The sequence below is a fragment of the Nerophis ophidion genome, linkage group LG04 (genome assembly GCF_033978795.1).
Source record: "Nerophis ophidion isolate RoL-2023_Sa linkage group LG04, RoL_Noph_v1.0, whole genome shotgun sequence".
NCBI lineage: Eukaryota > Metazoa > Chordata > Actinopteri > Syngnathiformes > Syngnathidae > Nerophis > Nerophis ophidion.
This window is the reverse complement of record NC_084614.1, coordinates 85,886,623-85,914,465: the sequence shown is the minus strand read 5'-3', so window position 1 is coordinate 85,914,465 and position 27,843 is coordinate 85,886,623. Positions and strand designations below refer to the sequence as shown.

Sequence of the window (27,843 nt, the reverse complement as noted above, 5' to 3'; positions counted from 1 at the left end):
CAGGGAAGCCCAGACTTCCCTCTCCCCAGCCACTTTGTCTAGCTCTTCCCGGGGGATCCCGAGGCGTTCCCAGGCCAGCCGGGAGACATAGTCTTCCCAACGTGTCCTGGGTCTTCCCTGTGGCCTCCTACCAGCTGGACGTGCCCTAAACACCTCCCTAGGGAGGCGTTCGGGTGGCATCCTGACCAGATGCCCGAACCACCTCATCTGGCTCCTCTCGATGTGAAGGAGCAGCGGCTTTACTTTGAGTTCCTCCCGGATGGCAGAGCTTCTCACCCTATCTCTAAGGGAGAGACCCAAACTCATTTCGGCCGCTTGTACCCGTGATCTTATCCTTTCGGTCATGACCCAAAGCTCATGACCATAGGTGAGGATGGGAACGTAGATCAACCGGTAAATTGAGAGCTTTGCCTTCCGGCTCAGCTCCTTCTTCACCACAACGGATCGGTACAACGTCCGCATTACTGAAGACGCCGCACCGATCCGCCTGTCGATCTCACGATCCACTCTTCCCCCACTCGTGAACAAGACTCCTAGGTACTTGAACTCCTCCACTTGGGGCAGGGTCTCCTCCCCAACCCGGAGATGGCATTCCACCCTTTTCCGGGCGAGAACCATGGACTCGGACTTGGAGGTGCTGATTCTCATTCCGGCCGCTTCACACTCGGCTGCGAACCGATCCAGTGAGAGCTGAAGATCCCGGTCAGATGAAGCCATCAGGACCACATCATCTGCAAAAAGCAGAGACCTAATCCTGCGGTCACCAAACCGGAACCCCTCAACGCCTTGACTGCGCCTAGAAATTCTGTCCATAAAAGTTATCAACAGAATCGGTGACAAAGGACAGCCTTGGCGGAGTCCAACCCTCACTGGAAATGTGTCCGACTTACTGCCGGCAATGCGGACCAAGTTCTGGCACTGATCATACAGGGAGCGGACCGCCACAATAAGACAGTCCGATACCCCATACTCTCTGAGCACTCCCCACAGGACTTCCCGAGGGACACGGTCCAATGCCTTCTCCAAGTCCAAGAAATAACCTGAAGTTGTATGATGTTAGAGAGAAATAACCTGAAGTTGTATGATGTTAGAGAGAAATAACCTGAAGTTGTATGATGTTAGAGAGAAATAACCTTAAATTGTATGATGTTAGAGAGAAATAACCTGAAGTTGTATGATAGAAAGAAATAACCTGAAGTTGTATGATGTTAGAGAGAAATAACCTGAAGTTGTATGATGTTAGAGAGAAATAACCTTAAGTTTGATGTTTGAGAGAAATAACCTGAAGTTGCATGATGTTAGAGAAAAATAACCTGAAGTTGTATGATGTTAGAGAGAAATAACCTGAAGTTGTATGATGTTAGAGAGAAATAACCTGAAGTTGTATGATGTTAGAGAGAAATAACCTGAAGTTGTATGATGTTAGAGAAAAATAACCTGAAGTTGTATGATGTTAGAGAAAAATAACCTGAAGTTGTATGATGTTAGAGAGAAATAACCTTAAGTTGCATGATGTTAGAGAAAAATAACCTGAAGTTGTATGATGTTAGAGAGAAATAACCTGAAGTTGTATGATGTTAGGGAGAAATAACCTGAAGTTGTATGATGTTAGAGAGAAATAACCTTAAGTTTGATGTTGGAGAGAAATAACCTGAAGTTGCATGATGTTAGAGAGAAATAACCTGAAGTTTGATGTTGGAGAGAAATAACCTGAAGTTGTATGATGTTAGAGAGAAATAACCTTAAGTTTGATGTTGGAGAGAAATAACCTGAAGTTGTATGATGTTAGAGAGAAATAACCTGAAGTTGTATGATGTTAGAGAGAAATAACCTTAAGTTTGATGTTGGAGAGAAATAACCTGAAGTTGTATGATGTTAGAGAGAAATAACCTGAAGTTGTATGATGTTAGAGAGAAATAACCTTAAGTTTGATGTTGGAGAGAAATAACCTGAAGTTGCATGATGATAGAAAGAAATAACCTGAAGTTGTATGATGTTAGAGAGAAATAACCTTAAGTTTGATGTTGGAGAGAAATAACCTGAAGTTGCATGATGTTAGAGAGAAATAACCTTAAGTTTGATGTTGGAGAGAAATAACCTGAAGTTGCATGATGTTAGAGGAAAAATAACCTGAAGTTGCATGATGATAGAAAGAAATAACCTGAAGTTGTATGATGTTAGAGAGAAATAACCTGAAGTTGTATGATGTTAGAGAGAAATAACCTTAAGTTTGATGTTGGAGAGAAATAACCTGAAGTTGTATGATGTTAGAGAGAAATAACCTTAAGTTTGATGTTGGAGAGAAATAACCTGAAGTTGCATGATGTTAGAGGAAAAATAACCTGAAGTTGCATGATGATAGAAAGAAATAACCTGAAGTTGTATGATGTTAGAGAGAAATAACCTTAAGTTTGATGTTGGAGAGAAATAACCTGAAGTTGCATGATGTTAGAGAGAAATAACCTGAAGTTGTATGATGTTAGAGAGAAATAACCGTAAGTTTGATGTTGGAGAGAAATAACCTGAAGTTGCATGATGTTAGAGGAAAAATAACCTGAAGTTGTATGTTAGAGATAAAAAAAACCTTTAGGTGATGTTAGAGAGAAAGAACCTGAAGCTGTATAATGAGAGAAATAACTTTGAGTTTAATGATGTGAAGGATAAATAACCTGAAGTTTGATGCGAGATATATTCTAACCTGAATTTTAACGATGTTAGAGAGAAATAACCTGAAGTTTAATGTGAGACCGATTTTAATCTGAAATTTGGTGTTAAAGATTAATAATCTGAAGTTTGATGATGTTGGAGATAAATAATCTGACGTTTGATGTTTTAGAGAAAGTTTGATTTTCAGAAATAACTTGAAGTTTGATGTTAGAGGAAACACAACCCAAAAATTGATGATGTTCAAGATAAATAACCTGAAATTTTAAGACGCTAGAGAGATTTAAACACAAGGTTTGATGTTGGATAAATAATCTGTAGTTTTATGATGTTTGAGAAAAATAACCTGAAGTTTAATGATGTTAGAGAGCAATTACATGAAGTCCCTGTTGATATTGAAGCCGTGAGTGTGTGCAGTGTTTTGGTTAATGTGTCCAGCAGCTAAATAAACAGCGAATAGCGACAACAATAATAGCACTAATAGTGGGAATGATGGAACATAATTGCAGCCACATTTTCTCTGCTCCTTTAAAACTCAACCAGCATATTCACTCATGATATTGTTATATTTAATTTACATCAATCTAAATAATGTGGGACATTTAGCTTTTTTAATCCAAATTCTCTAAACAATATTATATTAGATAGTGCTTTATTTATTCCTTCAGGAAAATTTAAATTTTCAGCACAATCCCATTCAAGATTAGACAAACATTACAGGGAGACAGATAAGGATCGCTGACGGGTCTGCTGGCTTCCAGCGCCCCTTACAAAAAAAGGTGAGATACAGGTAAACAGGTAAAAAAATTCTATAAAATAAAATAAACATTTTTTTTTTTTTAAATCGGTCCAAGTCTGGGCCCCGGAGAGGGGGTCCAGACTGAGGCCAAGGGAAAAAAACAACAACTCATAGCCATAGTAAGTGAAGTGAATTGTGAAGTGAATTATATAGCGCTTTTCTCAAGTGACTCAAAGCGCTTTACATAGTGAAACCCAATATCTAAGTTACATTTAAACCAGTGTGGGTGGCACTGGGAGCAGGTGGGTAAAGTGTATTGCCCAAGGACACAACGGCAGTAACTAGGATGGCACAAGCAGGAATCGAACCTGCAACCCTCGAGTTGCTGGCACGGCCACTCTACCAACCGAGCTATACTTATATATAGTATTATATTTACAACATACAAGTAAACACTACATTAGGTACACACTGCTTTCATAACTTTATATTTCATTCCTGCAGGATACTGAATATATGTCCATATTATTAATAATATAGACATAATAGCAATATATATTGAGAAAGAGCCAGAACATGTATACAATTTCTTAACATGGTGTACCTAATGAAGTGGCCAAAAGTAAAATGACTTTATTGAACGTCTTTTATTTAATTGTGGGGAAATAAAGCAAAAGCATGCAGTAATTTTTTTTTTTTTTATAGTCAAACTTCTTCCCAGTAAGAAAGGTAACTCACGTGCTGGAGAACTGCGCCGGCCTGCAGCGCCATCCTGTGGCTGAGGAGTGACACTGCAAAGAGGGCAACTGCTTGGTTAGAGGAATTGAGCTCACTTTCAAAGCCGTCCCAAAAGAAATAGTCGCCTGCAGAGTGGATGCTTCATTTTAATTGGTGTAAAACGCCACAATCCCACAATGCACCTGGCCTTCATTCACCGTCGTCACAGCGAGGTCGAGTCGAAAACGCGCCGGTTCTAGAGGGAACGTGTGAGCGCCGAACAGTCGCGAGGATATAGAATTTGGAGCGGACCGTCGGCGATGATGGCGTGGAGCTCGTGTGCAAAATACGTCAAAGTCTACATTTCATCTCATACAAAAATAATCATCAATAAACATTTTGGTGGCACGGGAGAGGGGTTGGGGGGGGGCGGGTCTCATCCTACATTCATCATGTATTCATGCTGGACGCCGCCCCCTCCCCCTCACACCTCCACTTGACAAGAGCGCTAATAACACTGCGTGGAAGGTAATGAGCGCCCGCTCCGAGTCGTCTGCGTCCAGCCGATCCCACTCCTGACAGTGGAGCGATCACACCGGCTGTGGGGCGCGTCATACGGCACCGGAGAGGGCGTGGCCAAAGACAAGCAACATCACGAGAAAGCCTCGACGTGGCGACGGACTCGTTCTGGCTCGTTTGGTTACGGACATGGCGCGACGGCTCCGAACCGTCGCTGGTTGAAATGACATCAGTGCAAAAGTGAATCCCCAACCCCCAAATAAACCTTGAGCACATCAGGGAGGAAGGAAGCTTTGGTAACCGTGGAAACGTGCAGGCGTCTTCATAGAGGCATGCAGCATCGGCATCATTGTGAGCGTCTCGGCTTCAAGTTCTCCCATCACGCGGCTCTGGGTGGGCGGGGCGCCAGGAGGCAATGATAAGGAATTTGTAACACTGGACTGCAACGTGGCGGCGGCACGTGATGAAATGTGGGACGCCAAGGCGAGCACCGGTCCCCTACTGGTGATGTCACTTTACTGGCGGGATGGCGTTCTCCGGGCTTTTTGGGTTCTGAAGAGGGTTCCGGTCACGATGGAAGAGCCGATCAGTGGACAAGTGAGCGTGTTTTACATGCACGTGGTGGGAGGGGCTCACAACTCCTGATTATCCGATAGAGTCCTTCCAGGGTTTGGCTGTGGCTCCGCCCCCTCCTGGACGGGAGGTGGCGGGGGATGAGGGTGTGTGTCCCCCATGTGTGAGGAGGAAGAGGATGAGGATGGCGAGGACTGAGTGGTACATCCAACCTTCTCTTCCCTCCCAGCCGTGGAGTCTTCCTGTCCTGCAGGCCTCTGGTTGGCTGGGGGCGTCTCTGCGTCGGGGGCTAACGTGGCGGGCGCCGATTGGCTCTTCAGCTGAGCGTGACAGAGCGGACACGTCTCCTGCACGTAGAGCCACTTCTTCAGACAGCCGGCGTGGAAGAAATGGCTGCACGGCGTAATGACGGCGCTGTTCAGGTCCTGGAGGGAGAGCGAGTATATGGGGGTGAGGAGGCGATGGACGCCACGCTCCAGTGTGTTGGTTACCTGGTAGCAGATGGCGCAGATGTCGTTGTACTGCCGCAGCTGCGCGTCGCTCGCCGTCGGCAGGCTCTTGATCTTGTTGACGGCGTCCCGCCGCAGCAGGAAGCTCTGCCAGCCCAACTGCGCCCGCAGCCACACGTTGTAGTAGGAGTGCACCAGGATGATGGTGCTGCCCATCACGCTCCACTCCCCAAACACCGTCTCCGACACGCCGTAACACACCACGCACACCGCCACCTGACACGACGAGCACACGTGCAACACACATTATTCATGTTTGTATCATTTCTTCACCGATTTAACTTTATAAATCAAGTTTAAACCTTCGTCTTTTAGTAAAGGTTAAACAGTTTTTATCTTTTAACGTTTTTGAACAAGTCGTGCATGCTTTTATTTCAAGTCGCCTGGACTACTGCAATGCACTTTATGTTTTAATAATACAACTTTAACATTTGACAACCAAATAATAAAACAAGGTGACTCGGTAAAGAATCTGGGTATTATCTTCGACCCAACTCTCTCCTTTGAGTCACACATTAAAAGCGTTACTAAAACGGCCTTCTTTCATCTCCGTAATATCGCTAAAATTTGCTCCATTCTGTCCACTAAAGACGCCGAGATCATTATCCATGCGTTTGTTACGCCTCGTCTCGATTACTGTAACGTATTATTTTCGGGTCTGCCCATGTCTAGCATTAAAAGATTACAGTTGGTACAAAATGCGGCTGCTAGACTTTTGACAAAAACAAGAAAGTTTGATCACATTACGCCTGTACTGGCTTCCTGTGCACTTAAGATGTAACTTTAAGGTTTTACTACTTACGTATAAAATACTACACGGTCTCGCTCCAGCCTATCTTGCCGATTGTATTGTACCATATTTCCCGGCAAGAAATCTGCCTTCAAAAGACTCCGGCTTATTAGTGATTCCTAGAGCCCAAAAAAAGTCTGCGGGCTATAGAGCGTTTTCCGTTCGGGCTCCAGTACTCTGGAATGCCCTCCCGGTAACAGTTCGAGATGCTACCTCAGTAGAAGCATTTAAGTCTCACCTTAAAACTCATCTGTATACTCTAGCCTTTAAATAGACCTCCTTTTTAGACCAGTTGATCTGCCGCTTCTTTTCTTTTTTCTCCTATGTCCCCCCCTCCCTTGTGGTCCGATGACCATGGATGAAGTACTGGCTGTCCAGAGTCGAGACCCAGGATGGACCGCTCGCCTGTGTATCGGTTGGGGACATCTCTACGCTGCTGATCCGCCTCCGCTTGAGATGGTTTCCTGTGGACGGGACTCTCGCTGCTGTCTTGGATCCGCTTTGAACTGAACTCTCGCGGCTGTCTTGGAGCCACTATGGATTGAACTTTCACAGTATCATGTTAGACCCGCTCGACATCCATTGCTTTCGGTCCCCTAGAGGGGGGGTGGTGGCCCACATCTGAGGTCCTCTCCAAGGTTTCTCATAGTCAGCATTGTCACTGGCGTCCCACTGGATGTGAATTCTCCCTGCCCACTGGGTGTGAGTTTTCCTTGCCCTTTTGTGGGTTCTTCCGAGGATGTTGTAGTCGTAATGATTTGTGCAGTCCTTTGAGACATTTGTGATTTGGGGCTATATAAATAAACATTGATTGATTGATTGATGCTGGCATTAGCCAAAAAGCTCTCTCCCGGTTGAAGTTAGTCCAGAACGCGGCAGCAGGACTTTTAACAGGGGCCAGGAAACACCAGCATATAACCCCAATTCTTCAGAGTTTGCACTGGCTCCCTGTTCATTTTAGAATTGATTTTAAAACATTGCTGTTTGTTATTAAATCTTTACATGGACTGGCACCTCAATATATCTCGGACCTCATCCAAATTTACATTCCTGCACGCGCGCTCTGAGGTCCGAGAGCCAGTTCCAGCTCGTGGTGCCCAAGACCAGACTTAAGACCAGGGGAGACAGGGCCTTCTCTGTGGTCGGCCCTAAGCTCTGGAACACTCTGCCCCTCCATGTTCAAACTGCTTCCACAGTGGAGTGTTTTAAGTCTCGTCTTAAGACCCACTTTTATTCTTTGGCTTTTAACACTACGTGAGTTGTGTGGTCCTCTGTTCTCTGTGTTTTTTATACATTTTGATTTATATTTTACCGTTTTAATTGATTTTACCCTTTAAAATAGTTTTTAATCATATTTGTTTTTATATTGTTTTTATTGGTTTTATATTTATTTATTTTTTGTTTTTATTCAGTCATTGGTGGAGCATAATATGTATATATATATATATATATATATAAATATATATATATTTATTTTATTTTATTATTTTTTTTCTTTTTACAATTGTTTTTAACATGGCCGTGCAGCACTTTGGAAACGTTATTGTTGTTTAAATGTGCTATATAAATAAAGTGGATAGGATTGGATTGGAAGTTTTCCTTCTAAGTCAGGGGTCTCAGACACGCGGCCTGCCAGACGTTATTTTAATGTTAGTGTGGCCCGCAAATTTTGTATGAATGCCGCTTGACAGCGTTGTGTGCAGAGCTGAAGGAATCTACCAATCACGGTGCGGTATATGGCTCTTGAGGGCAGAACATTGACGTCACTTGCGTGATGCAAGCAGAGAAACGTTTTGACACTTTTCCACGAGACCCGCACGCGCTCTTCCTCCCTCCCTCGCTCGTTCTCTCGCTCTCTCTCTAGCTCTCGCTGTCACAGTGTGTGTGTCTCTCTCTCGCTCCCTCCTCCGTCGCACCAGTAAAAAGTCCGAACCAGGGAGACTAGCGGTCCCGGTAGCTTCCGAAGCACTCCGCCAAAGGACCGAGCGACAATACAAAACTGGGGTGCATTGGACCCCAGCGCTGATACTCGGACAGTGTCGCTGGGCGAATTGGACGTGTAACAGGGTAGTCGTGATGTTAGCCTGTTCGGGGTTAATTTTGCTACCAAAACTGTAAACCCCCCCACCCACTCCTGTTGGCTCCAGACAGAGACAATTTTTGGGTCCAAATTGGCTCTTTCAACATTCTGGGTTGCCTACCCCTGCGTTAGTGGAAAAGCGGCAAATGAGAGAAAGCGACAAATGTTGCCATGGAGACGAGGGGTTTTCTTACGTGCTTGGCTACAGTCCCTCCGCGACACCTGTCCGCCAGTAATAACAGTCCCCGATAACTTGGACCAATTCAAACAGTTATTCGTTTTTTCTTATTTGCATAGCCTCACATTACTTAATTCTCATTTTGTTCATTTATATTTTGATTTTATTTTGAGTTGAAAATAAAAATAAAGACATTTAAATATATTTTTGGGGGAAGAAATTTTCTCTACATCCAGTGGCCCCCAGGTACATTGAGTTTGAGACCCCTGCTCTATGTCCTATGTGTCAAAGTCAAGGCCCTCGGGCCGGATGAATGATCTATGGCCCCCAGGATGATATTTGATTAGTATGAGAACCGGCCCGCAGGCCACAGCCGCCTGCTGCTGTTTTGGACGCACCAATACTCCATCAGTGTTGGCGCTAGGAATTTTCAAAATGGGGTCACAGGGACCCCATCAAGTCATAAAAATGGGTTCCCCACAGTAAATTTTGGGGGTTCCACTTTTTTAATATAGTAAATTATATTCAACAATTCACATATTAAATAGGGAACTTTATCTTAATCACTGACAAAGGGAATGCATAACACTTGTATTTCTCATATATTTTAACATTGTAATTGGACTGTACATTTGGAAATTATCAAAGTTAAATAAAACAAAGAAACAATAAAAATTAAGTATACTTTGTTAACAAAATGTCGAATTCGAATGGAATAAAAATCACAACCAAAAGCAATAAACTCGATTATGTCTGTGTTTATATAAATGAAACATTTATATAAAGTTATTTTGACCAAAATGATCAGTTATCATTATTATTGCAGTTTATTGTTGAATGTGCTCAAAAAGTACTTAGGCTAAAATATTTTAACAAAACTGTATTTTTATTTTCAGAAAACTAAATAAATAAATGGGTTGTACTTGTATAGCGCGTTTCTACCTTCAAGGTACTCAAAGCGCTTTGACACTACTTCCACATTTACCCATCCACACACACATTCACACACTGATGGAGGGAGCTGCCATGCAAGGCGCTAACCAGCACCCATCAGGAGCAAGGGTGAAGTGTCTTGCTCAGGACACAACGGACGTGACGAGGTTGGTACTAGGTGGGGCTTGAACCAGGGACCCTCGGGTTGCGCACGGCCACTCTTCCACTGCGCCACGCCAGTGGGAGAGTACACAATATAGTTTCTTGGCAGGAGAAACTGCCAAGAAACTATATTTTTTAAACCCCACCTTCTACCAACCTTGACACATCCGTTGTGTCCTTGAGCAAGACACTTCACCCTTGCTCCTGATGGGTCCTGTTTAGGGCCTTGCATGGCAGCTCCCGCCATCAGTGTGTGAATTGGTGAATGTGGAAATAGTGTCAAAGCCCTTGGATACCTTGGATGTAGAAAAGCGCTATACAAGTATAACCCATTTACCATCTTCCATTTTAATTTGTAAACGTTTTAGAATATTTAATAATAAATGCAAATTGGAAGATCACTTTCAGTTTATGGGACGTTGCGCAAACAAACATCCCGTCTGTTTAAACTCGACTATGTGGAGTTTATATCGATAACTTAACGTTCGATGTGAATACTGTGTTTTATTTGTTTGGACTGCATGGTTTATAAAAGTTTAGATTGGAGTATGATGTTCCTTAATGGGGGAAAGATGTTAATGGCTCTTGTTTTCTAGTTAGCATTTAAGCTAGCTTGCAAGCTAACGCTAGTCCAGGGGTGTCAAACGTACGGCCCGCGGGAGGAGTTTGCTAAGTATGAAAATGAGCCAAATTTTTGGAATGAAAAAAAAACTGCTGTTTTTTAAATGTGTCCACTAGATTTTGCAATAGCAATTCTTTTTGTACATTTGTAATTATGCTACATTTGTAAAAAAATAAAATAAACCACGTTAGTGAACCAGTCGAGGAAAATGAGCAAACCACATAAATAACGTTCAGTAATTTGATTTTTTTATTTAAAAATTAACACCAATGTGCTGACTGATGAACATTATCACCTAATTTATTCAGAAGGTTTAAATAATGACAAATAAAGGTAGAATACTATTAACCGCAACATGTAAGTGTAAAAAAAAAAACATTATAAATTTGTAGATTTACAGAATGTGCTTGTTCTATTTTTAAACAAACAAAAAAAAAACAATCTGAAGTTGTCTTTATTTTGGAGTTATCATGCCGTGATTTTACCAGTCCGGCCCACTTGGGGGTAGATTTTTCTCCATGTGGCGCCCGATCTAAAATGAGTTTGACACCCCTGCGCTAGTCAGTCCATAATTCTATCAAAAAGTGGTGATTAGTTAAAGTACCAATGACTGTCACACACATACTAGGCATGGAGTAATTATTATCTGCATTTGACCCATCAGCCTTATCACCCTCTTGGAGGTTTTGGAACTCTACACTTTGGCCAGCATTTGCAAAAGCTTGCGTTTTGAAAGACAAAAGTATGCGTTTGCGTGTGAACAAGAAGCCTTAACGCAGAGACAAGAGTGCGTTTAGGTATCTTTGTTCATGCGGACAAGCCTTAGTCTCAATATTTGATCTGTTTTAACGGCTAAGCTTTTATTGTTTTAAATACTGGTTTGTACTGTCACACATTAAGATTTAATACAATGAAAAGTACACAATAAAATCCATTATCATTAATCATTATTTCTGGTGGTGCTTGAATGCACCGAAAAAACACATCTAAGAGAGCACATCTTTGTTGCTCAGAAAGTAAAGTGTTTATATAAGTTTAGATAGGGATATGTTGTTTCCGAATGGGGAAACACGTTAATGCCTCTTGTTTTCATGTTAGTCCTTGAGTTTTTTAAAAAGTGTTGTAACCAATCATGGAGTATCTATAAGTCAACCGAAAACATGCTTTATATTCTAGTTTCTTCACAATAGCCACCCTTTGCTTGGATTACTTTTTCGCACAAGCTTGGCCTTCTCTCGACGAGCTTCAAGCACACCTGTGAAGTGAAAACCATCTCAGGTGACTACCTCTTGAAGTTCATCGAGAGAATGCCAAGAGTGTGCGAAAAAGTAATCAGGGCCAAGGGTGTCTATTTGGAAAAAAATAGTATATAAAACGTGTTTTCAGTTATTTCGCCTTTTTTTGTTAAGCATAAGTTTGATGCCTTCAGCAACAATCTACAGCCCAAAAAATTAAGAAAACTCATTGAATGAGAAAGTGCGTCCAAACGTTTGGTCTGTACTGTGTATTGTACTGTTGTGATCAAAATTATTCAACCCCCACACAATTTTGGTGTTTTAGCAAGTTGGACATTTATTCCGTATTGTGTTTATAGTCATATCTATTATTATTATATTATTATTATATTATACTATATATAGTCATAATATTTTAATTTTCCTGAAGGAACTCTCCTGAAGGAATCAATAAAGTACTATCTATATCAAATAAAGATGTGTCAAATAGACAAACGCAACTTAAATTGTAACACTGTATTTTACAAAATACCAAAAAAGGACATTTTTCTTAGTATCTCATTGACAAAATGATTCAACCCCCTAGTTCCATGCATCTTTAGTACTTAATAGAACACCCTTTGGCAGTAATGACATCCTTCAAAGGTGATACATAACCAGACACAAGCTTCTTGCAAGCATCTACAGGTATTTTAGCCCATTCCTCTTGGGCAAAGGCCTCCAGTTCATTCATATTCTTGGGCTTGTGTGCTGCAACTGCCTTCTTCAAGTCCCACCACAGCTTTTCTAGAGGATTTAGGTCTGGCGACTGTGAAGGACACTCCAGAGTCTTCCAGCCCTTCTTCTGCAACCACTCTGATGTTGATTTGGAGGTATGCTTGGGATCCTGTTGGAAGGTCCAACGTCTCCCAAGCCTCAGCTTCATCACTGACTTCATGACATTTGCAGCTAATATATCCTGGCAGGAAATAGAATTCATAATGCCTTGAAGGCGCTGGAGATTCCCGGTACCTGAGGCAGAGAAAGGTGTTCTTCTCTTTGTAAGCTTCATTTTTTCTCCCCCAGACATAACGTTGATTCATAGGCCCAAAGAGTTCCACTTTTGTCTCATCACTCCATAGAACAGTTTCCCAAAACCTTTGGGGTTTGTCCAGATGATTTTTGGCATACTGGAGTCTATTTTCCTTGTGCCTGGTAGTCAGAAGTGGGGTGCGCCTGGGAGTTCTGGCATGGAGGCCTTTATCTCGTAGTGTGCGCCTTATTGTCTGGGACGAAACCTGCGTGATCCCCTGTTGTAGTTCCTCAGCTGTTACCCGGGGGGTTTTCACCACTGTACGCTTCAAATACCGGACAGCAGTTGCACACAGCATCCTCTTTCTACCACGCCCAGGTAGTGTTTCCACTGTGCCTTTAGCTTTAAACTTGCGAATTATGCTCCCAACTGTGTCTCTTGGAATGTGTAATGTCTTTGCTATTTTCTTATATCCATATCCTTTCTTATGAAGAGAAATTACCTCCTCTCTTTACTTCTTTGACCACTCCCTGGACTTCACCATGTTGCAAATACACCATTGACTATCTACAAGAAGCTGAGCGTCACAGTCTTTTTCAATCAGTTTAATTGTTGTTCGTTATGGTTCTAATCACATCTGCAGGTGTTTTCAACACCTAATTGAAAAGACCTTATTCAAATTCTGTTCTTAAGAGTTATGATCTTCAAGGGGTTGAATAATTTTGTAAATGAGATATTAAGAGAAATGACACTGTTTGGTGTGTTACAAAATATAATGTTGTTCAAGTTGCATTTGTCTATTTAATGCATCTTTATTTGATAAGACTATAAACAAAATACAGAATAAATGTCCTACTTGCTAAAACACCAAAATTGTGTGAGGGTTGAATAATTTTGGTCACACCTGCCGAAAATGCATAATAAAAAAGGGGGAAAAAATTATTTAAGTCGCACTAGAGTATAAATCGCATCTTTTGGGGAAATTTATTTGATAAAACCCAACACCAAGAATAAACATTTGAAAGGCAATTCAAAATAAATAAAGAATAGTGAACAACAGGCTGAATAAGTGTACGTTATATGACACATAAATAACCAACTGAGAATGTGCCTGGTATTTTAACGCAACATATTATGGTAAGAGTTATTCAAATAAACATATAGAACATGCTATACGTTTACCAAACAATCCGTCACTCCTAATTGCTAAATCCGATGAAATCTTATACGTCTAGTCTCTTACGTGAATGAGCTAAATAATATTTGATATTATACGGTAATGTGTTAATAATTTCACACATAAGTCGCTCCTGAGTATAAGTCGCACCCCTGGACAAACTATAAAAAAAACTGGGACTTACAGTCCGAAAAATATGATATATATATATATATATATATATATATATACACACAGGTTTTTGAACCTGTAATAACATATATAATGACCAATTATGCAAATTAGACATCTTGATAACGCCAATATAGATTGCAGTAGTGTGGGAAACACTGATGTGTGCGTCTACCAAGAACTCCAGCAGTCTGTAGGTCCCGTTGACGCAGTAGATGACCTCATCCATGTTCTCCACCGGAGCCTTGCGGAACTCCTCCACCATGAAGAGCACGTAGATGAGCAGCGTGCCCAGCACCTGCACACGTCAGCATTGATCAGCCGGATCGCACACGCGTGGCACAAACACACACAAGATATATTGTCTTACCTGCAGTGAGGTGAGGATGGAGGAAGAGATGATGATGAGGAGCCAGAAGTCCATGTGAAAAAACTGACAGATCATGTAAGCCATGTACGCCGGGAAGATGAGGAGAAACAAACACAGCGACACAGCTCGGAAGTGCTTCCACAAACTCCTGAGAGGATGGTGGAAAAGTGATGAGGTCACAAACCAGGTGGCAGTTATTGAGGCGCTAACCTTCTCACTCATTGCCTTTATTCCACTATTTTGACTCCTACTATATTCGCTAATTTCCTGTTTAAAGCCAGGGGCCCGATCTGGTACGTACTTGTCTCTGGAGGCCCCCAGTGCCAGGACGATGGGGTCGGCGATCTCCAGCATTGACTGCAGGATGGAGGCCACCACGATGAAGAGGATGATGGAGAGGAGGAAGGCTCGGTGGATGACCTGCAGCTCGATGAGCCCCGTCTGCATGGCCAGGATGAGCAGCGTGATGCCCTCCGTCATGCCCCTGCACGCGTGTAGTGAGGAAACGGGTGAGCGTGTGTCCTGCAGCCGGGCCAGGCCCCCGCCCCACGGGCCCTGCCCACCTGTGCATGGTATTGTCGTTCATGAAAGCCCGGTAGCCCTGCAGGTAGAACTTGCAGAGCGTGAGCACGCCCAGAGCGATGAAGGAGACGGTGAAGACCAGACCCAGGAGGGAGTATGGCGTGCTGCAGCACTCTGCGATGCTGCAGGGAACGACAACGACAACAACAACAACACTTCACATACACGGGAAACTAGGCCTAGGCCAAAAACACATTTTGCACCACAATATTTTGACATACAAATAATTGCAGATAAACAATATTACTGTCAACATTATTTTGAGATCAAATTAATCACTGATCTAAAGACAGTTCATTAAAATGTACCTTTTTAAAGGGGAACATTATCAGCAGACCTACGTAAGCGTCAATATATACCTTGATGTTGCAGAAAAAAGACCATATATTTTTTTAACCGATTTCCGAACTCTAAATGGGTGAATTTTGGCGAATTAAACGCCTTTCTGTTTATCGCTCTGGAGGCGATGAGGTCAGAACGTGACGTCGCCGAGGTAATACAGCCGCCATTTTCATTTACAACACTTTTTTTTCCCAAGATGGCGCTGCTGTAGTAGCTGCTGTTGGCAGGAGCTCTGTGCTCTTGTGTCATCCTTTTGTGTTTCCCTCTTGTTTTCATGTGTTATTATATTTTCTTGCCTTTTGGTCCAGGACGCTTTGGGACTGTGTGACAAGGGGTGGCACTTTCGTGACCTCTGTGGTGCTTTTTTTGTGGACTTCTGGATATGCCTCCCGGGAGCCTTTTGGCCATGGAGACCAGCTGCAGGGTCTTTGCCACACCGGAGTCGGTTTGGATGGACTGGAGGAGATGCGGAAGAGGGGACAGGGCTGCGGAGCTTACAATGAGCGCTGGGACGGAGAGTCTTCGCGGTGTCTTGGCTGGGTGAGCAGGTGTCGGACACCTCAGTCACCTTGGACGTATCCTCGCTCAGCCATGCGGACTGGACACTGGCCGAGAGTGGAGTCGGCTGTCTTGGTTGCTTTGTTGGGTCTGCTCCTGTCTCTGGCCATGCTCCCTCCACCCCAGCGGACGATGGCGTGGAACACCGCAGAGGCCACCACAGTGGATATGTTTCTTTTACTTTTTATTCATAGCTCTATGAGGAGTGTCTGGTTGTATCTGCTGCTTTAATGTCTGTCCTTTGTGTTCTTTGATGTTTCCCTCTTACACACATGTAAGAGGGATGTGTTCTATGGCTATGAGTTGTTGTATTTTTTCCCTTGGCCTCAGTCTGCACCCCCTCTTCAGGGCCCAGGCTAAGACTGATTTTTTTATTTTATTTTAAACTTCTATTTTTTTCTCCCTTTCCCCCCCTTGTTTACCTGTATCTCATCTTTTTTGTAAGGGGCGCTGGAAGCCGGCAGACCAGTCAGCGATCCTGTTCTGTCTCCCTGTAATGTTTGTCTAATCTTGAATGGGATTGTGCTGAAAATTTCAATTTTCCTGAAGGAACTCTCCTGACGGAATAAATAAAGTACTATCTAATCTAATTGTAAACATTGGGTCTCAGCTCTGTTATTTTCCGTTTTTTCGACTATTTTTTGGAACCTTGGAGACATCATGCCTCGTGGGTGTGTTGTCGGAGGGTGTAACAACACTAACAGGGAGGGATTCAAGTTGCACCACTGGCCCGAAGATGCGAAAGTGTCTGCCGCCAGACCCCCATTGAATGTACCGGAGTGTCTCCACATTTTACCGGCGATGACAGACATGGCACAGAGATGTATGGATAACCTGCAGATGCATTTGCAGCCATAAAGTCAACGAAATCACAAAGGTGAGTTCTGTTGATGTTGTTGACTTATGTGCTAATCAAACATATTTGGTTGCGGCGTCACTGCCAACTAATCGATGGTAACATGCTACGCTAATCAACGCTAACATGCTATTTACCGGCGGTGCTAAAGCAGACATGGCACGGAGATGTATGGATAACCTGCAGATGCATTTGCAACTATATTACGTTTCCTTCCACCCACATTTAATGCGAAAAAAACACTTAGTAATCGACGGATTTAAGTTGCTCCAGTGTAACAAGATGCGAAAGTCCTGATCGTTTGGTCCGCACATTTTACCGGCGATGCTAACGCAGCTATTTGGCCATGCTATGGCTATGAATAGCTATTCGCTCAATAGCTTCAGTTTCTTCTTCAATACTTTCATACTCCAACCATCCGTTTCAATACAGGCGTAATCTGTTGAATCGCTTAAACCGCTGAAATCCCAGTCTGAATCCGAGCTAATGTCGCTATATCTTGCTGTGGTATTCGCCATTGTTTGTTTGTATTGGCACCACTGTTTGACATCACAGGGAAATGGATAGTCGCATCGCAAATTAGCTGTGGGACGCAAATGGCCTCCGAGGCACACTTTTGACAACCCTGCTATAGATAATAAAAAATTAAATCTGATTAATCTATCGATAAAAAGCAGAGCCTGGCGACGCATGCGCGTTTATCATAACTTTCTCGCTCTCTCTAAGTCTCTGCCCCTCCCTCACAAATGCTGCTGCTTGCGCACACCTTTACAATTTATTTATTTTTTAACCCCTTCTTAACCCTGAACGTACATTGAAAATACACGAAACCCTAACTTAAAATGCCGGACATTTGAGGCATTTAAGAAACTCCACCCGGACAATACTGTAAATATTCTGTACAATTGACCACTAAATTGTAACACCCGGGGTCCACGTAAATCAATTCATAGTGCCTCGGTGTGCATTGTTTACACAACGTGCGGTGCGCTACTTAATATGTCCGTGTGGAACTCGTTCGGTACACATCCAAACCGAACCAAAACCCCCGTACCGAAACGGTTCAATACAAATACACGTACCTCTACCCCCTGGCACATGGCGATTATTGAGTTAATTCTCATGCACACACCTGGTGAGGAAGAGGAAAAGCAGCCTTTCTCGAGAAGTGGGCTGGTCTCTGGTGCTGAAGTACGAGTAGATCTGAAGAGCGAAGAGCAGCAGCCAGAAGCACATGAAGAGCACTGGGAGGACCAGCTGGTTCCACAAGGACATTCCCAGGGCCAGCAGCCCGTAGACCTCCACCACCTGCGCTCAGGGAAACGAGAAAATAAGTCCCCTGGGCACTCGGGTACCTGGTCGGCCCGGTTAAAGTTAAAGTTAAATCGGCTGCTCTCACCTGGACCAACTCTTTGTAAGCAGTCTTGGCCAGGTTGTACGGCACCAGGAGGTTGGACGCCAGGAAGTAGATGACCTCCAGGCCCGTGAAGATCATGGAGAACTTGTTGATGAAGACAGTGGTCTCCAAGGGGACCAGGCACAGCCGGGCCACCAGGGGGAGCAGATGAGCCGAGAAGAGCCAAATCCTTTTTGTCTGCATTACGCAGGAACACAAGGTGCACACGACCAGCTGACCTGGGAGCAGCGCATGAACGGTTTTATTCGAAAGATACGAGAAGAAACAATGTCAGCAGAAACACAAAGGCAAGAAAAGAACATTCTAGCTTCAGCACTCTGTGGCCTATTTATAGCACAGAGTTCTACTGTTCTTTAGTGTGCTTCCAACTGCACGTGTCATGTGATCTTACTAGGGTTGTAACGGCACACAAAAATTTCGGTTAGGTACGTACGTCAGTTTAGAGGCCACGGTTCGGTTCATTTTTGGTACAGTAAGAAAACAAAATATCCATTTTTTGGTTATTTGTTCACCAAATTTGTAAACCTGGCATAACATACATGTACACACAGGGTCCATTGCCAAGATTAATGTGGTCAACATACAGTGGGGCAAAAAAGTATTTCGTCAGCCACCGATTGTGCAAGTTCTCCCACTTAAAATGAGGACCGAGGTCTGTAATTTTCATCATAGGTACACTTCAATTGTGAGAGACAAGAATGTGAAAAAAAAATATCCAGGAATTCACATTGTAGGAATTTTAAAGAATTTATTTGTAAATTATGGTGGAAAATAAGTATTTGGTCACTTCAAACAAGGAAGATCTCTGGCTGTCACAGACCTGTAACTTCTTCTTTAAGAAGCTCTTCTGTCCTCCACTCGTTACCTGTATTAATGGCACTTGTTTGAACTCGTTATCTGTATAAAAGACACCTGTCCACAGCCTCAAACAGTCAGACTCCAAACTCCACTATGGCCAAGACCAAAGAGCTGTCAAAGGACAACAAGAAAAGAATTGTAGACCTGCACCAGACTGGGAAGAGTGAATCTACAATAGGCAAGCAGCTTGGTGTGAAAAAATCAACTGTGGGAGCAATTATCAGAAAATGTAAGACATACAAGACCACTGATAATCTCCCTCGATTTGGGGCTCCACGCACGATCTCATCCCGTGGGGTCAAAATGATCATGAGAACGGGAAGCAAAAATCCCAGAATCACACAAGGGGACCTGGTGAATGACCTGCAGAGAGCTGGGACCAAAGTAACAAAGGTTACCATCCGTAACACACTACGCCGACAGTGCCAGACGTGCCCCCCTGCTTAAGCCAGTGTATGTTCAGGCCCGTCTGAAGTTTGCCAGAGAGCACATGGGAGAATGTCATGTGGTCAGATGAAACCAAAACAGAACTTTTTGGTATAAACTCAACTCGTCGTGTTTGGAGGAAAAAGAATACTGAGTTGCATCCCAAGAACACCATACCTACTGTGAAGCATGGGGGTGGAAACATCATGCTTTGGGGCTGTTTTTCTGCTAAGGGGACAGGACGATTGATCCGTGTTAAGGAAAATGAATGGGGCCATGTATCGTGAGATTTTGAGCCAAAACCTCATTCCATCAGTGAGAAATTTGAATGGTTGACCAAATACTTATTTTCCACCATAATTTACAAATAAATTCTTTAGACTTCCTACAATGTGAATTCCTGGATTTTTTTTTCACATTCTGTCTCTCACAGTTGAAGTGTACCTATGATGAAAATTACAGACCTCGGTCATCATTTTAAGTGGGAGAACTTGCACAATCGGTGGGAGACTGAATACTTTTTTGCCCCACTGTATATAAAATAAAAACTAAATAAGATAAGGCTCAGAATGGTTTCTAAACAAAATCTTTCTACATATAAAGTGCTTTTTTGATTGATTAATTGAGAGTTTTATTAGTATATTGCACAATACAGTACATATTCCGTAAAATTGACCACTGAATGTAAACACCCCAATAAGTTTTTCAACATGTTTAAGTCGGGGTCCACGTTCATCAACACTAGGGATGATACTCGAAACCGGTTTTCCCGGTTGTTCGATAAGAAAAGAACCGAGTCCTCGGACTCGAACCCCTTTTTGATAACCAGTACCCGTTATCAAGACCACTGTAGTAAAGAAAAAGAGTTGGTTCTTTATTCGAATCCGTCCCGACCGGAAATGACGTCACGTAGCTCAGTCATTCGGCGCAGATAGCGAATGCAGGAAAAAAACGGACGGGAAAAAGCGCTCCAAGGTGTAATAAAGTTCAAAACAAAAGGCATAATCCAATGAATAACTTTACTGAGAGATTTGAACAGGGTACAAACACATGTCCAACACTTTTGCGACCAACCGGAAACATAGCAACCAAGTTAGCAACGCACCTCCTTTACGGCAGCTGTCGCAACGTTCCTAACGCAACCGCAGCACATATACAACATATCCCCCTTTTTTAACTTTTGTTTTTCTTTCCTTGTAAACAAAGCAAAATCACACTGTATATGTGTTGACAGGTTAATTATAAATAATGCAGACGTGACATGTTGGCTGAGTTCTTGACGTTTACTGCCGGGTGACGATGTTTCCACCCACATGCTTCACAGTAGGTATGGTGTTCTTGGGATGCAACTCAGTATTCTTCTTCCTCCAAACACGACGAGTTGAGTTTATATTAAAAAGTTATATTTTGGTTTCATCTGACCACATGACATTCTCCCAATCCTCTGCTGTATCATCCATGTATCCATTTTGGTATAAACTCAACTTGTCGTGTTTGGAGGAAGAAGAATACTGAGTTGCATCCCAAGAACACCAGACCTACTGTAAAGCATGGGGGTGGAAACAACATGCTTTGAGGCTGTTTTTCTACTAAAGGGACAGGACGATTGATCCGTGTTAAAGGGGAACATTATCACCAAACCTATGTAAGCGTCAATATATACCTTGATGGTGCAGAAAAAAGACCATGTATTTTTTTAACCGATTTCCGAACTCTAAATGGGTGAATTTTGGCAAATTAAACGCCTTTCTGTTTATCAGTCTTTTAGCGATGACGTCAGAACGTGACGTCACCGAGGTAACACACCCGCCATTTTCATTTTCACATTACAAACACCGGGTCTCAGCTCTGTTATTTTCCGTTTTTCCGACTATTTTTTGGAACCTTGGAGACATCATGCCTCGTGGGTGTGTTGTCGGAGGGTGTAACAACACTAACAGGGAGGGATTCAAGTTGCACCAATGGCAAGAAATCTGCCGCCAGACCCCCATTGAATGTACCAAAGTGTCTTCACATTTGACCGGCGATGCTAAGACAGACATGGCACAGCGATGTATGGATAACCTGCAGATGCATTTGCAACTATAAAGTCTACGAAATCACAAAGGTGAGTTTTGTTGATGTTGTTGACTTATGTGCTAATCAGACATATTAGGTCACGGCATGACTGCCAGCTAATCGATGCTAACATGCTATTTACGCTAGCTGTATGTACATTTGAAACTAGATACCCACATTTAATGCGAAACAAACACTTACCAATCGACGGATTTAAGTTGCTCCAGTGTCACAAGATGCGAAAGTCCTGATCGTTTGGTCCGCACATTTTACCGGCGATGCTAATAAGGCAGCCATGCTATGGGCCACTTCATTAGGTACACCCATTTTATGGCCGAATTTCGTTTTCGCTATCTGCCTCCATACAACGACCATCTGTTTCAATACATGCGCAATCTGTTGAATCGCTTAAGCCGCTGAAATCCGAGTCTGAATCCGAGCTAATGTCGCTATATCTTGCTGTGGTAACCGCCATGTTTGTATTGGCAGCCCTGTGTGACGTCACAGGGAAATGGACAGTCGCACTGCAAATAGGGAAAATCAAGAACTTTAAAGCTTTTTTTAGGGATATTCCAGGAGGTGTAAAATTTTGAAAAAAAAACTTCGAAAAATAAAACAAGCCACTGGGAACTGATTTTTATTGTTTTTAACCCTTTTGAAATTGTGATAATGTACCCCTTTAAGGAAAGAATGAATGGGGCCATGTATCGTGAGATTTTGAGCCAAAACCTCCTTCCATCAGTGAGAGCTTTGAATGGTTGACCAAATACTTATTTTCCACCATAATTTACAAATAAATTCTTAAAAATTCCTACAATGTGAATTCCTGGATTTGTTTTTCACATTCTGTCTCTCACAGTTGAAGTGTACCTATGATGAAAATTACAGACCTCTGTCATCATTTTAAGTGGGAGAACTTGCACAATCGCTGGCTGACTAAATACTTTTTTGCCCCACTGTATGTCCGTGTTGAAACTCGTTCGCGACACCTCCGAACCGAACCCCCTTACCGAAACGGTTCAATATAAATACCCCTAGATCTTACCTATGAGTGCTGTGGTGAATCTGTTCATGGAGAGGGGATCCAGGTACACGGGTCCCTCGTGGCCCGACTCCAGCTCACTGCGCACGTAATCCCTGAGAGGAGACGTCACGCTGACTAAAGCACTGCAGTGTGTGTGTGTGTGTGCACGCACATACCTGGACACCTGGTGGCCAGCAAAGAGGAGTAGAGCGGTCAGCACGTAGAGGTATAGTTTGACGAGGTGCTGACGAGGCAGAGTGAGCAGCACCAGGCTGAGAATGTAACCTGCGCGCACACAGTATAAATACATCATTACATGAATGTGTGTTAATGTGTGTGTGTGTGTGTGTGTGTGTTTTACCCACCCACGTAATGCAGGTAGAGCGCCAGGTACTTGTACTGGAACAGAGGGTTGTTGGACAGGCTGGAGCGCTGGATCTTCTGGAAGAAGGAGCTAACGTCCCAGCGGTACAGCACGTCCAGGAGCATGATGCTGGGGACGCGCAGGCCCACGTTGAGCACCGCCTCCACGCGATCCTTCACCGCCATGAGCTCGCCGTGACTTCTGACTGCCGCGCAGAAGAGACCGCCGGGCTAGGGTTCCAGCAGGTGGTGCTGTGGAGCGTTGCCACGGGGGAGGAGGAGGAGTAGGATGTTTGGGCCGCAGAGAATGACGAGAATGAAAGCAGAGTGCAGAAGAAAGATGGGGACTAATATTAGAAAGAAGGCAAAATAACACAGTGTTACGCAGTTTTGAGATTCTCACACCACACTTGACATTTCCTTTTATTTTTTTCCCCACATTAAAAAACTCCGGTCCTCGCGGATTGCCGTGGTTCGAGTACCCCTAACTCAGTGGTTCTCAACATTTTGTCAGTGATGCACCCCCTGTGAACATTTTTTTAATTCAAGTACCCCCTAATCAGAGCAAAGCCTTTTTGGCTGAAAAAAAAGAGATTAAGAAGTGAAATAAAGCACTATGTCATCAGTTTCTGGTTTATTAAATTGTATTACAGTGCAAAATATTGCTCATTTGTAGTGGTCTTTCTTGAACTATTTGGGAAAAAAACATATAAAAATAACTAAAAACTTGTTGAAAAATAAACAAGTGATTCAATTATAAATAAAGATTTCTACACATGGAAGTAATCATCAACTTAAAGTGCTCAACTTAAACATTTCTTCACAAAAAAAGAAATCTTTAACATCAATATTTATGGGAAATGTCCACAAAAAAAAATCTAGCTGTCAACACTGAATATTGCATTGTTCTTTTCACAGTTCATGAACTTATGTTCATATTTGGTTGAAGTATTATTCAATAAATATATTTATAAATAAATATATTTATATAGCGCTTTTCTACCTTCAAGGTACTCAAAGCGCTTTGACACTACTTCCACATTTACCCATTCACACACACATTCACACACTGATGGAGGGAGCTGCCATGCAAGGCGCCAACCAGCACCCATCAGGAGCAAGGGTGAAGTGTCTTGCTCAGGACACAACGGACGTGACGAGGTTGGTACTAGGTGGGAATTGAACCAGGGACGCTCGGGTTGCGCACGGCCACTCTCCCACTGCGCCACGCCGTCCCTTTTATTATATGTATTATATATATATTATATTATATTATATATATATATTATATATTATATATATTTATTATATTATATTATATTTATTATATATGTTATATATATATATTATATTTATTATATATGTATTTATATTTATAAAGGATGTTTGAATTGTTACTATTTTTAGAATATTTAAAAAAAATCTCACATACCCCTTGGCATACCATCAAGAACCCCCAAGGATACGCGTACCCCCATTTGAGAACTACTGCCCTAACTAATCCTAGACCAATCAATCAATCAATCAATCAATGTTTATTTATATAGCCCCAAATCACAAATGTCTCAAAGGACTGCGCAAATCATTACGACTACAACATCCTCGGAAGAACCCACAAAAGGGCAAGGAAAACTCACACCCAGTGGGCAGGGAGAATTCACATCCAGTGGGACGCCAGTGACAATGCTGACTATGAGAAACCTTGGAGAGGACCTCAGATGTGGGCAACCCCCCCCCCCTCTAGGGGACCAAAAGCAATGGATCAAGTAATCAATCATTACTTTGTGCTAAATCCAACCAACCACGGAAGGCACCGCGCAACATAAACTAATCGGAAGCAATTGAAGGCGGGTTGTATCGTTTTTAACTATCTTTTACACACAACAGGATCAACATTTACAACCCGCTTGAGAGAAGATGGACGATAGGTAACTACCCAATTTGGTTCACTGTTAATTAAGGCTGGGCGATATAGCCTGTTATTAATATCTCGATATGTTTAGGCCATGTCACGATACATCTCAATATTTTGCCCTAGCCTTGAATGAACACTTGATGCTAGGGGTGTAACGGTACGTGTATTTGTGTTGAACTGTTTCGGTTCGGTGCGGAGCAGTACCAAACGAGTTACATACGAACATATGAAGTAGCCGCCTATCCTAAAGTCTTAACAAGCTGCTCTGCCTCTGTCTGTACACAGCACCCTGCATTGTCCCGCCCACACAACCATCTGATTGGGTACATACAAAGCCAATCAGCAATGCGTATTCAGAGCGCATGTCGTTATCGCTTTAGCAGATAGGTCTTTAGCAGGGGAGCAACGCACTCTCCCCAAATTATATTCCAAGTCAACTACTTTGTAAACATCACTATGATGTTGACCTTCTAGAAACAAACTGCAGCTCAGCTCACTCGCAGTCCTGGCTTTAGGTGAAGGCTAGTTAGCTTTTAGCGTAACGTTAGCTCATTTTGCTGTGTGTGCATGTGTGTGTGTTACGGACACTCTTGTTTGAGGTGTTGAAGCAGCAAAAAAGGACATTAAATGAAGAGTTTCTGTCTCTGATAGTGTATAAAATAATGTAAGTGCATCATAAAGCCTACATGAACTCCATGGTGGTCAGGGATGAATTTTCAGCTATAGTTACATGAATCATTAGTAATGTAGCAGCCTAGTTTTGAATGGCAGGGTCCCTGCTATCACATGTTGATACAAATATAACATTTACATAATAAAAATCAACTACAGGCTTCCCCAATGCTGTAATAAATTAAGCATGATGAGTTGACTTGAAACTGTTTAATGTTGCACTTTTTATATGTAGAAGAAAAGTGGTGTCATTTTATTTAATCAAAGCGACAACTTGAAGCGGTTTAATGTGGATTAACGTGGGCAGAATTTTTTGAGTGTTCCCAATGTTAAAAGGATCAAGCCATTTTTTTACAAATATGGTAAATAAATAACCAAAAAATGTATATTTTGTTGTTTTCTTACTGAACCGAACCGTGACCTCTAAACCGAGGTACGTACCGAACCGAAATTTTTGAGTACCGTTACACCCCTACTTGATACATATAATCACAGCAGTATGAACATTCTAGGTGTCTGCATTAAAACATTGTTGTTCATACTGCATTAATATATGCTCATTTTAAACTTTCATGCAGAGAGGGAAATCACAACTAAGTTAATTGACCAAAACTGTATTTATTAAAGTTATTAAGCAGTGGCACAAACATTCAGAAAGTGCAAGATTGTCAGAGACATTTTAAAACAAGCTATAAGTGCGCTTTTGCTAATGATGTCACCAAGATGACATATCAAAACAACACTAAATTAAAGTGTATTTTATGTACAGAACGCCACTACAATGGTTAAAAACAAAGAAAGTGCACTTTTGTGCATGATGTCACACAAGATATTTCAATAACTGTCAAATAAAAAATGAGCGGCATCATAGGAAATCAAATAGTGTAAGTCCTTCGCTATGTTGTCGGTCACTGCGGACGTTATCTCCTTCAGTTGTTGCCGTTTTTTTTTTCATAAGGTTTTGATGTGGAAATAGTTGCTGCGGCATTTTGTTGGTGTGGCACCGAACGGAAATGTTGATGCAGGGTTCCAAGCACTCATTCTCTAGCACTATGTCATCAGTTTCTGATTTATTAAATTGTGTAACAGTGCAAAATATTGCTCATTTTTAGTAGTCTTTCTTCAACCATTTGGAAAAAAAGATATAAAAATAACTAAAAACTTGTTGAAATAGTTGCTGCGGCATTTTGTTGGTGTGGCACCGAACGGAAATGTTGATGCAGAATTTCAAGCACTCCTCATTCTCTAGCACTATGTCATCAGTTTCTGATTTATTAAATTGTATAACAGTGCAAAATATTGCTCATTTTTAGTAGTCTTTCTTGAACTATTTGGAAAAAAAGATATAAAAATAACTAAAAACTTGTTGAAATAGTTGGTGTGGCACCGAACGGAAATGTTGATGCAGGGTTTCAAGCACTCATTCTCTAGCACTATGTCATCAGTTTCTGATTTATTAAATTGTATAACAGTGCAAAATATTGCTCATTTTTAGTAGTCTTTCTTCAACTATTTGGAAAAAAAGATATGAAAATAACTAAAAACTTGTTGAAATAGTTGCTGCGGCATTTTGTTGGTGTGGCACCGAACGGAAATGTTGATGCAGAATTTCAAGCACTCCTCATTCTCTAGCACTATGTCATCAGTTTCTGATTTATTAAATTGTGTAACAGTGCAAAATATTGCTCATTTTTAGTAGTCTTTCTTGAACTATTTGGAAAAAAAGATAAAAATAACTAAAAACTTGTTGAAAAATAAATAAGTGATTCAAGAATAAATAAAGATTTCTCCACATAGAAGTAATCATTAACTTAAAGTGCCCTCTTTGGGGATTGTAGTAGAGAAATGTTGATGCAGAATTTCAAGCACTCCTCATTCTCTGGCGGGTGACTTTTCAAATGATGCCACATTAGCAGTGTTGCTACAAAAAGTAGCAGCACAATTGTTCATCTTTCCGCTTGAAGCCAAACCACCGCCGGACGATGGATCCTATGAGGTTTTTCTTGGTAATTAATTCTTCCTCCATTTGTTACCAGATTCGCACCTTCTCTCTCTCGTATTACCACCCGCACTTCTCCGTTAGCATCACAGCTAATGTTACCATGTTGCTACTAGGGATGCACCGAAATGAAAATTTGTGGCCGAAGCTGAATACCGAATAATGAATGCAGTTTTTCACAATTTTTTTATATTGCATAAATAGCCTAGAATAAATATTTAGACATGTTTTTCAAATAAAGTATTTTTTTATTGAATATTGACATTTTTTTAATATTCCAGTAGCCTTTGCTTTTCAAAAAAAGCACAAAGTGTTTCATTTA

The 27,843-nt window shown here is 42.1% G+C and overlaps 1 protein-coding gene across 3 annotated transcripts in view; it reads right to left on the bottom strand.

The window, feature by feature from the left end:
• Positions 1–4,269: 4,269 nt before the first annotated feature.
• LOC133552114 (RING finger protein 145-like) overlaps positions 4,270–27,843 on the bottom strand; it is a 36,187-nt gene continuing 12,613 nt past the window's right edge. For all 3 annotated transcript variants that reach the window (XM_061899457.1, XM_061899459.1, XM_061899458.1), the window contains 11 exons: positions 22,938–23,187; positions 22,749–22,857; positions 22,594–22,685; positions 18,189–18,424; positions 17,922–18,097; positions 15,015–15,155; positions 14,753–14,935; positions 14,452–14,599; positions 14,257–14,379; positions 5,704–5,937; positions 4,270–5,637 (listed from right to left, as the gene is read on the bottom strand). In XM_061899457.1, the coding sequence (XP_061755441.1) occupies positions 5,272–5,637; positions 5,704–5,937; positions 14,257–14,379; positions 14,452–14,599; positions 14,753–14,935; positions 15,015–15,155; positions 17,922–18,097; positions 18,189–18,424; positions 22,594–22,685; positions 22,749–22,857; positions 22,938–23,121 (1,992 nt within the window). In that variant the 5' untranslated portion in view covers positions 23,122–23,187 and the 3' untranslated portion in view covers positions 4,270–5,271. The remainder of the gene's footprint in view (positions 5,638–5,703; positions 5,938–14,256; positions 14,380–14,451; positions 14,600–14,752; positions 14,936–15,014; positions 15,156–17,921; positions 18,098–18,188; positions 18,425–22,593; positions 22,686–22,748; positions 22,858–22,937; positions 23,188–27,843) is intronic.